Source organism: Oncorhynchus tshawytscha, linkage group LG21 (assembly GCF_018296145.1).
Source record: "Oncorhynchus tshawytscha isolate Ot180627B linkage group LG21, Otsh_v2.0, whole genome shotgun sequence".
NCBI classification, from domain to species: Eukaryota; Metazoa; Chordata; class Actinopteri; order Salmoniformes; family Salmonidae; genus Oncorhynchus; species Oncorhynchus tshawytscha.
The window spans coordinates 8,234,215-8,247,329 of NC_056449.1; the positions used below are offsets into that span (position 1 = coordinate 8,234,215).

The 13,115-nt window shown below is 44.2% G+C and overlaps 1 protein-coding gene across 3 annotated transcripts in view; it reads right to left on the reverse strand.

Annotated features, from left to right (window-relative positions):
• The window catches only part of LOC112220507 (putative methyltransferase NSUN7), a 38,244-nt gene extending 30,810 nt beyond the window's left edge, over positions 1-7,434 (reverse strand). The window contains exons 1-2 of one of the 3 annotated variants that reach the window (XM_042303038.1): positions 7,045-7,427; positions 6,319-6,740 (exon numbers count right to left, since the gene is read on the reverse strand). In XM_042303038.1, coding sequence (XP_042158972.1) covers positions 6,319-6,667 — 349 coding nt within the window. In that variant the 5' untranslated portion in view covers positions 6,668-6,740; positions 7,045-7,427. Of the gene's footprint in view, positions 1-6,318; positions 6,741-7,044 lie in introns of those variants that run through there. The other 2 variants (XM_042303040.1, XM_042303039.1) reach the window with 2 other exon arrangements.
• Between the last annotated feature and the right edge of the window lie 5,681 nt (positions 7,435-13,115).

Genomic DNA, 13,115 nt, shown 5'->3' on the forward strand with positions numbered 1-13,115 from the left:
AGCCACACGCAGCCCGCTCACACGCAGCCTCCTCACACGCAGCCCCGCTCACACGCAGCCCCCCTCACACGCAGCCCCGCTCACACGCAGCCCCGCTCACACGCAGCCCCGCTCACACGCAGCCCCGCTCACACGCAGCCCCTCCACGCAGCCACGCAGCCCCGCTCACACGCAGCCTCCACGCAGCCCACACGCAGCCCCACGCAGCCCGCTCACACGCAGCAGCCTCCCTCACACGCAGCCTCGCTCACACGCAGCCTCCTCACACGCAGCAGCCCCGCAGCCACACGCAGCCCCCTCACACGCAGCCCCGCCCCAGCCCCGCTCACACGCAGCCCCCTCACACCCCGCAGCCTCGCTCACACGCAGCCCCGCTCACCCCGCGCAGCCTCGCTCACACGCAGCCCCGCTCACCCAGCGCTCGCACGCAGCCCCGCTCACACGCAGCCCCGCTCACACCGCCTCACACACAGCCCCGCTCACACGCAGCCTCACACACACAGCCCCGCCTCACACACACACGCAGCCTCGTTCACACACAGCCTCACTCACACACAGCCTCACTCACACACGCAGCCTCGTTCACACACAGCCTCACTCACACACAGCCTCGCACACACACAGCCTCGCTCACAAAGTCTCGCACACACACAGCCTCACACACACACACACACACACACACACACACACACACACACACACAGTCACACACACAGCTTCGCACACACACAAACAAACAGACTCACACATTCTGGTTCCCAGTGTCCCCAGAACCACAGGCTTTCTCCTTCAACTCCAAAGAAGGGAGAGCAAACAGCAACACATCTGCTTTATCTTGGATTAGGAAACACCTGTTTCTAAACCCCCTCAATTTTGCAATGTGTTTTCACTACATGTTGGAAAGGGAAGCACAGCAGCTTTATCCAAAATGCACATGTTCCAGGTAATCTTGATAGAACAGCATTTTCCTTATTTTCAAAATCCTCTTTATCCCATTGAGAAGGCGAAAATGAAATGGGGCAGACGGGAAGGGTTTTGAGTGTATGAGTGTGTGTCTGTGTGTGTATTTGTGTGCGTACATGTGTGCGTGTGTGTGCTATGATCGAAACACTCATTGACCTGATGCTGCTGTAAATCCTGCAAGGAGTATAGGCCCAATCACAGACACTGTCTTTAGTGTGTGTGTGTGAGTGTGTGTGTGTGTGTGTGTGTGTGTGTGTGTGTGTACATAATGGCTGTGCTGCCCTAATTAACCTCTAATCTTAAATGACACGCCTGAGTCCTATCTAACTGCCACTGGGAGGTGTCGCCATTACAAAGAACTGCCACTGGGACGCCATGGCAACAACATACCCCGCTGTTAACCTACCATAACATCACAAATCACGCCAACCGTCTGCTCAACTTGGGCTAAACAGGTGAAGGCTAGATAAAAGGGGTGCAAAAAACCACACATATATACATGCACGCACACGCGCGCACACACACACACACACACACACACACTAAAGACAGTGTCTGTGATTGGGCCTATACTCCTTGCAGGATTTACAGCAGCGTTGGGTCAATGAGTGTTTCGATCATAGCAGCAGAAGGTCTTAAAGATAAGCCTAGCAACATGGCCGCCTTGCCTGACCCACAGACCCAGACCCATGGGGGAGATGGTGTGATGATGATGCGATATATATATATATATATATATATATATATATATATGTGTGTGGAGGTCATTATCCTCCCTGGTCTATAAATCAGCCTAGGGAGGACTGAGGAGTAAAACACAGAGTAAATTCACATATAAATCTCTCATACCAGAAGCTATTACACATCAGGGGCAGCACTGAGCTGAGGTGTAAGCACCTAAATATCGACCTATAAGCGTCGGGTAGGAGTTGCCCTTATGCACAGATCTAGGATCAGCGTACCCTCCCCAAATCCTCGCCTTAACCTTTAAGGGTAAAAATACCAAACTGATCTTATACCAGTGTCTAGGGGCAACTTCATGACAACCTAGGATGAGGCGCTACTCTCTAACCAATTGTTTGAGTTTGTGTCGTGTGGCCCTCGTCCAGGTAACAAACTAACTAAGGCCAGTGAGTGATGATGAACACGGTCAAATAAATCCACACAGGAGCGCTAGAAGGCCTGAATACAACCCCACTTGGCCTTATTCAGCTCTTTGCCTCGCAGTATTCCACATCGGTACACTCCATTTCACATGAATCTAAAAGAAGCTCTGCCAACAAACCCCCGAGTCTCTATTCAGGCGAGCTGAGCAGAACCCTCGGACAGGATGGCAGCGTTAAATAGCTTACATATTATCAACCTGCAATGTTTGATATTTGCTGAAGCGTCTCGGGGTAAAGTGCCATGCTCTTAGCCAAGGGCAGAAAGGACATGTTCCCTCTCTCTCCCTCCCACGGTTTGAAACAAGGAGCCCCCCCCCCCTCTCACCCAAGTCAAATAAACCTATTCCCTGCCTACTCCAGCCACATATCAGCTCTGTGCTGTGACAAGGCTGCTGGCTACTACGGACAAAGAGACAGGAGTGGGCCTCGGAGGAATGCAGAACAGAGAGAGGGAATGAAGAGGGAGGGAGGGATGGATGGGGGGGGGGGAGATCCCACCTCTCTCTCTTTCTATCTCTGTTGAGCAAATGATGTCTGAGACCAGGGACATGAAGAGATGCGATCAACCCTCCAAGATTCAAGGTGATGACTGGGGCGCTAGTGAAGAATAGAGGAAACAAAGAAAAAGAGAAGGAGGAAAAGAGTGGTGGGACGGAGCCAGAAAGAGAGAGGGGGAAATAGAATAAGAGGGGAGGAAAAGAGAGAACTAGAATGAGGGAGGAGGGGGAAGGACACAGATATAGATCACTGCAATCTTGATATTCCTAGATACCATGGTAATAATTTCCCTTTGGTTTCACACTTAAGAGGTTCACAGTGTGTGCTCTCGTACACTGCAGCAACACACACATACCACCAGGCCTCCTCTAAACTAAACCACCTCCATCCAATGAACATCAGCCCATCTGTCTCCTCTATGCTCGATTCAGTTCTTTTGTGTGAATGAGTGGGGTGACGTCGTCAGAAATCACTGTCCAACACACAAGTCTACATTACTGTAATAATGACTGCATTACGGGAACACTTTGTCCTCTGTGTGTCGTTACGGGGTTTAGGGCTACTTTTGATTCGAATGGATAAGAGTTAGAATCACATGATCAATACAAGGGCTCATTGGCATTTTGCTCGCCGGGTTTTCGCTGCCTAAGCTTTTTTTTTTTTTTTAAGTTAACAACTGACCTCAGCTCGATGTTGGATCATTGTCATTCCCAGGCTGTACGTGTAAGATGCATCCAGTGTGTTGTATATATCGATCTCTGCAACCTGAAGTCATCCCGCTCATCGGAGGACAGTGGGGGAGATTAAGGCCTCTTTCTCAGCTGTGTCGTTTCATTGGTTAGCATTTTTTTTTTTTTACGCAACAAATGTGACCGAATCTGATGTGCCAGACAAATAGGCTGTGTACATCTTCACCACACCAAGCAATCTTGGCTACAATAGGACAGCATTGACGCAGTTCAGGCACAATTACAATGTAGTGATCCGCCTCCTTTTGTCTTTTGTAATAACGACGGACATTCTATCGACCAGCCAGAAAATGTCCTTATTTTGCAAATGAATTCTGCCGCAGACATTGTATTTACGTCCCATTATAAACAGTGAGCCACATCCAAATTGTAAACGACTAAAATTAGGGGGGAGAAAAATGTGACTCATCTGAGGTTATTATTGTACGTCAGCCTCTGCTAGTCAATACCTCGTTCATTTGCTGTACATTTTTATTTCCAGAACATTATCCCACTATCTGGTGCTCTCCAAATGAACTCATTCCAGGGATATGAGAGTAGGTAAGATGGAGAGAATCAGAATTAGGTGGAACTGATAACATACCACATATTAAACAAAAAATGGGATTGAAATGAGAGAGAAAAAAATCGACTTATCTATTTTTTCCTCTGGAAATAAGGACTCCAAGCCATAGAAATTAATAAAGACAAGCGAACTATACTAAATATAGAGTTAAGATAGGATCTCAGACCTCTTCCATCCAACACGGCGTGCCCTATTTTGTTGTATGACCTTTGACCTTCTAGCCTGACGACTCGTACTAAATTCTTCAAATGTTCTGTAGTTCGCCACATACACTATATATATACAGAAGTATGTGGACACCCCTTGAAATGAGTGGATTTGGCTATTTCAGCCACACCCATTGCTGACTGGTGTATAAAATCGAGCACCCAGCCATGCAATCTCCATAGACAAACATTGGCATTAGAATGTGGCACCATCATAGGATGCCAACTTTTCAACGAGTCAGTTCGGCTATTTTCTGCCCTGCTAGAGCTGCCCTGGTCTACTGTGCTGTTATTGTGAAGTGGAAACGTCTAGGAGCTACACCGGCTCAGCCGCGAATTGGTAGACCACACAAGCTCACAGAACGGGACCGCCGAGTTCTGAAAGCAAGACTACCGAGTTCCAAACTGCCTCTGGAAGAAACGTGAAATGGGTTTCCATGGCCCGAGCAGCCGCACACAAGCCTAAGTCAAAATGAGCAATGCCAAGCATCAGCTGGAGTGGTGTAAAGCTCGCCACCATTGGACTCTGGAGCAGTGGAAACAGGTTCTCTGGAGTGATGAATCATGCTTCACCATCTGGCAGTCTGACAGATGAATCTGGGTTTGGCGGATGCCAGGAGAACACTACCTGCCCGAATGCATAGTGGCAACTGTAAAGTTTGGTGGAGGAAAATAATGGTCTGGGGCTGTTTTTCATGGTTTGGGCTAGGCCCCTTAGTTCCAGTGAAGGGAAATCTTAACGCTACAGCGTACAATGACATTCTAGACGATTCTGTGCTTCCAACTTTGTGGCAACAGTTTGGGGAAGGCCCTTTCCTGTTTTAGCATGACAATGCCCCTGTGCACAAAGCAAGGTCCATACAGAAATGGTTTGTCGGAATCGGTGTGGAAGAACTTCACTGGCCTGCACAGAGCCCTGACCTCAACCCCATCAAACACCTTTGGGATGAATTGGAAAGCTGACTGTGAGCCAGGCCAAATCGCCCAACATCAGTGCCTAACCTCACTAATGTTCTTGTGGCTGAATGGAAGCAAGTCCCCGCAGCAATGTTCCAACATCTAGTGGAAAGCTTTCCCAGAAGAGTGGAGGCTGTTATAGCAGCAAAGGGGGGGAACAACTCCATATTAACGCCCATGACTTTGGAATGAGATGTTCGATGAACAGGTGTCCACATACTCATGTAGTGGACTTTAGTCTGAGACTGCCATCATTGAAGTTGTTTGTGGTGATGAGGGGCACGAGGGGCACTGTACAAAACAAAGTCATGAGGGATAGGATCGTCTCTAACCAATCAGAGTATCAAAGCCAATGACACATTTTCAAACTGCCGTTTTAACCACGTGTGTTCTGGCTCTGGCCCAACCCATTGGTTTCTGGACCAATCAGATGGCCCTGAATGTTATTCGCACTCGGTGAAGGGTCGGGAAGGTACTCAGATCCAGACTCACTGCAGAGAAGAAACTAACGTCTGTGGGTGTGGCGTAACGTTTGGCCGGAGCAAGGAGTCTGGGGTAGCCAGGAAACGTAACTCCTGCTCTCACAACCACTTTTACAGTTGCAGCAGGGAAGCAATGGAGCTCGAGTTAGTCTGATATGCAAACCCAGACCTCAACAAGCAAGCCTAATCTAGAGAGATGAAAGCCCCTCTCACATGGGTAGAGCAGGAGAAATCGATTCCATCTCCTGGGCTGCACTGACAGTCCTCTAACCTTGCCCTCCCTTAACGCCATGGTGATTACACGCCGTGTGTGTTTGGCAGCCGCAGACTTGCACCCCTGTCCTTGGTTTCACAGATAATATATGTATATATATATATATATATATATATGTAACATCCCACTGAATTCCCCATGGCCATTCAAAGGGATTTTCTCCTGCACTTTTCCCTCCATCAATCTATCAGGATTCAATTCCACCTGTCAATTAATGTCCCTAACACTATTCATTCTCATTTTCAAATGGCCGTTTGTTTGCTTTCGTTGCTTTTCTCTTGCATGCGTGGCTCAAGATAACCACGTCCAATCATATGCAGCGGAATGGGGACCCATCATACATACGTACATACTGCAGTCAATTAAGGAGGAAAATATAGAATGAAGGAGGAAGGATAGAAAACCTTTCTAAGCATACATTTCCCCATAGCCTACAGTCCTCTCTGCTGTTCACTTACATTTGAGTGTGTTGAAGGCCAGCTCATACGAGCTGCGTTGGTACGCCTCATCCTTGGCCTCAGGCAGGGGCAGCCCCGCCCGCTTGCCATAACTGACTAATCGGTGGGCAGCAGGCTTCTCCAGGTGAGTGTTCTGAAAGATGACTGCCGCCAGCAGATAGACAGGGTCTGGGAAACCCAAGTGGCTCTCGTCAGGTGTGGGGGGTTCTGGAGGCAGCTCTGGGGTCTCCTCCTGCCCAAGGCCAGATCCATCCAGCAGGCTCAGGTCTTTGAGGCTGGATATCTGGGAACCACCAGCTGTCTTGGATATGGACGACCGTCGTGAGTGTCCTGTGTTTTTTTTCACCATCTTGTTATGGTTGCCTGGTCTACTAAGGCTCACCTCAAGAACACGACCCAACTCCTGTCCCTCCACTCAGGCCCTGAAAAGACAAAAACACCCACATACTGTACACTGGAGACACACTGTAGCTGTGAGTTAAGGGTTCAAGCCAAGAAATGATATACAAAATGATGTCAAAAAAAGTTTTTATAAAAGTATAATAATAAACCACCAGGACTACTACTACTACTTATGACACAGAGACAATAATGACAGGCTTCTAATTGTACAATTGCAACGCTGCTGCTGAGATGTGTTAACAACAATTAGAGACAAATGGTAGGCTACATACAGTACGATTTTCTTGAATAGTAAACGCACGGTATAGTGGTTGCGGTCTTTACCTTCAGAGGGGGAGACGTCTTCAGAACTTTTCTGTCTCAGGTATCCATTAACCAGCAGCAAGCACAGTCATATTTCCTTATGTCGAAGCAGATGTTTGGGCTACGTGACCAGCAGTGAGACCTAACCTGAGCACCTACAATCTGGCTGTCTTCTTTTCGCGATGGGCGGACTCCTGGAAATGTTATATAACTTGGCAATAAAAAAATGCTGGAAAGAAAGATAGTCGTTTCACTCTCAAAAGTGAGACACGGTAGATCTACTAGAAAATTAAAAAGCTAGCTAGCTTGCTAGAAGTAAGCAGAAAACTTCCCCAAGTAGCTAGCAGTATTATTGTGGAACTCCTTGGATCAGCGAGCTTCCATCACCATGGTAACTATATGCTAATTTTCTGGAATCCAAGATTTATGCAGTAGTATCCCACTACGTTCAATTTGACAGATAAGAATACCTACATTGCAGTAACACAGACACGACTTGAATTTTTTATTAAATTTGCCATAGCATAGCCTACTATCTCTCTAGTCTAATCCCCTTTTCTGGCATTTCATTGCTTTCCCCCATGGCCTCCATCCCGGACACAAAACCTGGCAGGGGTAATAGGTGGTACCCAGTCTCCTTCATCAGCCTAGGCATCACCGAAACTACGCTACGCCAGAGAGGAAGGGGCAAAGCGAGAGGATTAACTTCGCCCAAAATCTGTCGGCGCGAGAATACAGCAATAAGAAGACAAAGTGCTTTTTTTTTTTATGGAGGTGTATATAACAGTGTCTAATTTGGTAAGCAAAAAATGTGAATACTAATTTACTACTTATTTGATCTAATAGAAGTTTCGTAATTATTATGTTGTTAGAAATGTATTGATATAAATTGACGCACCTGGAAACTTTGAGAAAAAAATGGTTTACAAGCTGTGCATATCTGCACTCTCATGGGCTAGAATGAGCAAAAACGTAAATGCAACGTTTGTAAAGTGTCACTCACATTTTGAGCACACATTTGTTTACATTCCTGTTAGTGAGCATTTCTCCTTTGCCAAGATAATCCATCCAACTGGCAGGTGTGGCATATCAAGAAGGTGATTAAACAGCATGATCATGACACAGATGCACCTTTTGCTTTGTACAATAAAAGGCCACTTTAAAATGTGCAGTTTTGTCACACAACACAATGCCACAGATGTCTCAAGTTTTGAGGGAGCGTGAAATTGGCATACTGACTGCAGGAATGTCCACCAGAGCTGTTGCCAGATAATTTTATGTTAATTTCTCTACCATAAGCCGCCTCCAATGTCATTTTAGAGAATTTGGCAGTACGTTCAACCGGCCTCACAACAGCAGACTTCGTGTAACTACACCAGGCCAGGACCTCCACATCCGGCTTTTTCACCTACGGGATCGTCTGAGGGGGGGTGGAGGAGGGTGTTGAGGAGTATTCCTGTCTGTAATAAAGGGAAAAACTCATTCTGATTGACTGGGCTTGGCTCCCAAGTGGGTGGGCCTGGCTGCCAAGTGGGTGGGCCTATGCCCTCTAAGGCCCCTGCCCAGTCAGGTGAAATCCATAGATTAGGGCCAAATTAATTAATTCATTTCAATTGACTTATTTCCTTATATGAACTGCAACTCAGTAAAATCTTTGGAATTGTTGCATGTTGTGTTTATATTTCTGTTCGGTATATTTCCGTTGTTAGTGCTTAGTGGACTATCTTCGCAATATAATAGATCATCTTTGGGGGACACATGACTAATAATCCTAATAATTGCTTCAGCGGTCACATTTTAAATCTTGAAGATATTTCAGACTTTTTTATAGTTATTATTATTATTTGGAACACTATTTACTGTATACAGCATTACTTGAAAAGCCATAAAAACTTAAAAACTTGCAGACCGGTCTGGAATACGTTTCTTGTATACAGCTTTTTGATAACATAACATTTATACATTATAAAGCTACCCTTATTAAAACTCCCATTTTTAAAGGAGCTTCCTGGAACATTGTTGCATTATAATTTCAGAAAAGGTCCAAAATACGTCTGCAGTAATGGAATTATAGTGTTTCACAATAAATGTAAAAAAACATTTGTCATTGTTTTGGGCCCTCACTAAATTGCATTCTGATGGTGCATCTTTCCTATTAAAAAGCATGAGCTAATGCAAATCCAAAAATGTTTGTAGAGGTGCTGACTAACATATGTATAAAAAGAAAGAAAGTCGCACACTATGGAGAGTGCTGAATTTGCCATCTTGTTGAAAGAGACTGCGTGCTGACCGCTCTGATGAACTCTCATTCTGCCTTTGAGTCTAGAACTTGAGAAGGACAGATGTATCATGTAAAAATAAACCAATGGTTATTTGCGTGTGAAAATGTTCTGGGATGCATTTGCCAGTCCATCCAGGATTTTGCAATTCTGCGATCCTATTTTTTGTTGTTGCAAAATCAACAATTTCCCAGCTATTATGCAAAGGCTTCCAAATTTGAAGAATCACTGCACTATTAGGCCTAATGCATAAAACAGTTAAATCATAACCATAAATCATAAAACATAAGACAAATAACAAAATAATGACACAAACTGAGCAACTAAAAAGCACACTAAGGAAAAGCAAAGCTAAAAAGATGTGATTTAAGAGATCTATTAAACATGTCCACAGCCCCCCCCCTCCCCCCTCCAGGTTCTCTGGCAGGCTATTCCAGAGGCAGGGGGCATAATAACTAAAGGCTGCCTCTCCATGCCTCTTGGTCCTGGGCTTTGGAATAGTTAAAAGGCTGCCTCTCCATGCCTCTTGGTCCTAGGCTTTGGAATAGTTAAAAGGCCAGTACCTGAGGACCTGAGGGACCTTCTGGGTACATAACTTAAAGCATATCTGTATGCTATATGTATTGGGGTGCACAAGAACGTCTATTTATTGACAAACCAATAGAATAATCTTAAAATGAATTATAAAAACTCACAGGCAGCCAGTGCAGAGACCTTAAAATTGGTGTAAAAAATTGGTCAGTACCCATGCTGCAGCATTCTGTATGTTTTGTAGTTGACCAATTACTTTCTTGGGTAGACCATCCATGAGAGCATTATAGTAGTCAGGCCTGCTTGTAATAAAAACATGGATGAGTCTCTCTGTATCAGCCTGAGAGAGAAACAGACTGAGAGAAAAACTCAAGTTGTAAAAAGCTATTTTGGTCACATTCCTAATGTGTGATTCGAAATTTAGTTCCTAATCTAAAATAACACCTAGGTTTTTTACCTGGTGTTTTGTCTTTTTTGCTAAAAATGTGCGGCTAGATTTTCTCTCTGTGCTTTTGTTCCAACAATTTCTGCGGTCTTGTCTTAGTTTAGCTGAAGGAAGTTGTATTAAAATCACTAATGCAGTCTAATAATTTATCCATGGAGCTAAAATCCTCTGGTGACATAGAAATGTGAAGTTGTGTATCGTCTGCGTAGCCGTGCTTTCTGATAGTGCTGCCAAGGGGTAACATATATAAACTGAACAGTACCGGACCCAAAATCGAACCTTATGGAATGCCACATGTGATATGTATTGTCTCTGAGTTATGTTCACCAAGTGTGACAAAAAACTCTCGACCGGTTAAATAAGTCCTAAAACAATTTAGAACGGCACCGGAGAGGCCAACCCACCTGTCCAGAAGGACATCATGGTCAACAGTGTTGAATGCAACACTTTAATCTAAGAGTTTGGCATCTGTGTTGGCTCTAAGATAATTTACCACTTTAACTAAAGGGCACATGTCAAACTTCTCATCAGGTCTTGCTTGACTCATACCGAGCCTATTGTTGGTTGTCTTATCTCTGAAATGTGCTGTAAACTCCTCACATTTAGATGTGGAGGAAAGTTCACATAGGTTTGCAGGGGTAGGACTTATCAGGCCATCAATTGTCGAGAAGAGCACTCTCTAAATATTCTGATTAATAGTGATGAAGTTAGAAAAATTAGCCCTTCTGGAATTTCTAATTGCCTTGTTATATAGTGCATTCGGAAAGTATTCAGACCCTTTCACTTTTGATGATAAATGGAAACAGCTGAGCTCAATTTCGAGCCTCATAGCAAAGGGTCGGAACAGTTATGTAAATAAGTTATTTCTGTTTTAGTTTTTTTAACATTTGAAAACATTTTTTGAAAACATTTTTCTCTTTGTCATTATGCGGTATCGTGTGTAGATTGATGAGGAATATTTTTTATTTAATACTGTCACGCCCTGGCCTTAATTATCTTTGTTTTCTTTATTATTTTGGTTAGGTCAGGGTGTGACATGGGGGATTTGTGTTTTGTACTCCACCAGAATAGGTGGTGGAGTATTGTTCATACATTCAATACAATTTGCATCAACTTCAGAAGTAAGATAGTGTTTCTCAATAATGCATTCAGTATTACCATGTGCTATGGGCAACAATGTAATAAAAAAATACACAGTGGTGATTAGATAAAGCAACATCAACAATAGAGGATATGTTCATAGAAAGCCCCCTTGGTAATAACCAGGTCCAGAGTATGGCCGCGGTTATGGGTGTGCATAGTAACATGTTGGATAAAGTCCATAGAGCTTAAAAGATTAATACATTCAATGACCTTGGAGCCAGTCTCTTTGTCAACATGAATATTAAAATCGCCCAACACAATGATTTTATCTTAGTTCTCAAGGACAATAGACAATAGTTCAGAGTATGAAAAGCTGTAGTCCGAGGAGAGGCTTCAATAAGAGCGGCACTACAGTCTGATGACAGCCATGTTTCAGTGAGAAACATGCAATTAACTATGCGCTCAGTCATGAAGTCATTCCCGAGAAATGTTTTACTTGTGATTGCTCTAACATTTCAAAGCGCCATATTCAATGAGTGTGGGCCACTCTGCCTCTGGGGTGTCTGCCTCCAGGTAGCCAAAGGAATAACAACCAAATTATTAACATTAAAACCATGTTTTCTGACAGTCTCGAATCTATCAGAATGGTAGGAGATAACAGTATGTATAAACTCACATGAAGGCCGAGATGAATAACCATAGTGCCATTTCTACAGGAGTTGATATGCTTTCCAAATCATCTGTTGCTCATTCTGACAGGGAGGACTGGAGCACGACCAGACCACGTCTGTCAGTCTCTAAAACAGTTTGCGATGTTGCTGGAAATAATCCCGGAACCACTGCGGTTAGGATGAATCCCGTCTCTTTTAAAAAGTGCTTGTTGCTCCCACAGCAAATCAAAGTTGTCACAAAAAGGGGCATTCCTGTCATTGCAAAGTTTATTCAGGTGCTCATTCAGGGTAAAGAAACGGCTGAAATGTTCCGAACCCCTTCAGTAGCACGGGAGAGGGCCACAGATAAGTATTCTCTTCCCTGTGCTCATGAGGGTGTTTGAAAAAAATGTGCAGTTCTCCCTCAGATCACCAAAAGAACGAAGGTGGCCATGTGAGTGACGATGGGGTCAATCCATTGTTAACAGTTGTGTTGTTGGCTCAGTCTTTAACATTATTCCCAAATGAAGGAGTTTCATTTCAGCATATCCTAATCACAAGCTCCACAAAACCGTGATGGCTTGTCAACTTCAACATGTCATTACCTCCCCCGTTCCTGAAGAGTGACTTCAACCCTGGTTTCAGCCAAATGCAGCCTAGAAGATACTGGGAATCTACCTCTCTCTTGTTATTAAACACTTGTTGTAGTGTTACAGCCTGAATTTAAAATAGATTCAATTGAGATTTTGTGCCACTGACTGTCTACACACAGTACCCCAAAAGTGTCATTTTGTTTTTAGACTTTTTTTTACAGATTAATAAAACATTTAAGCTGAAATCAAATCAAATAAGTATTCAACCCACTTGTTATGGCAGTCCTATATACTTTCAGGAGTAAAAATGTGCTTAACATGTCACATAATAAGTTGCATGGACAGTAATAGTGGTTCAAATGATTTTTGAATGTTTACCTCATTTCTGTACATATAATTATCTGTAAGGTCTCTCAGTGAAGTAGTGAATTTCAAGCACAGATTCAACTACAAAGACCAGGGAGGTTTTCCAAAACAGTGTGGTTGACACCCAAATGTCTATCACTGCGCT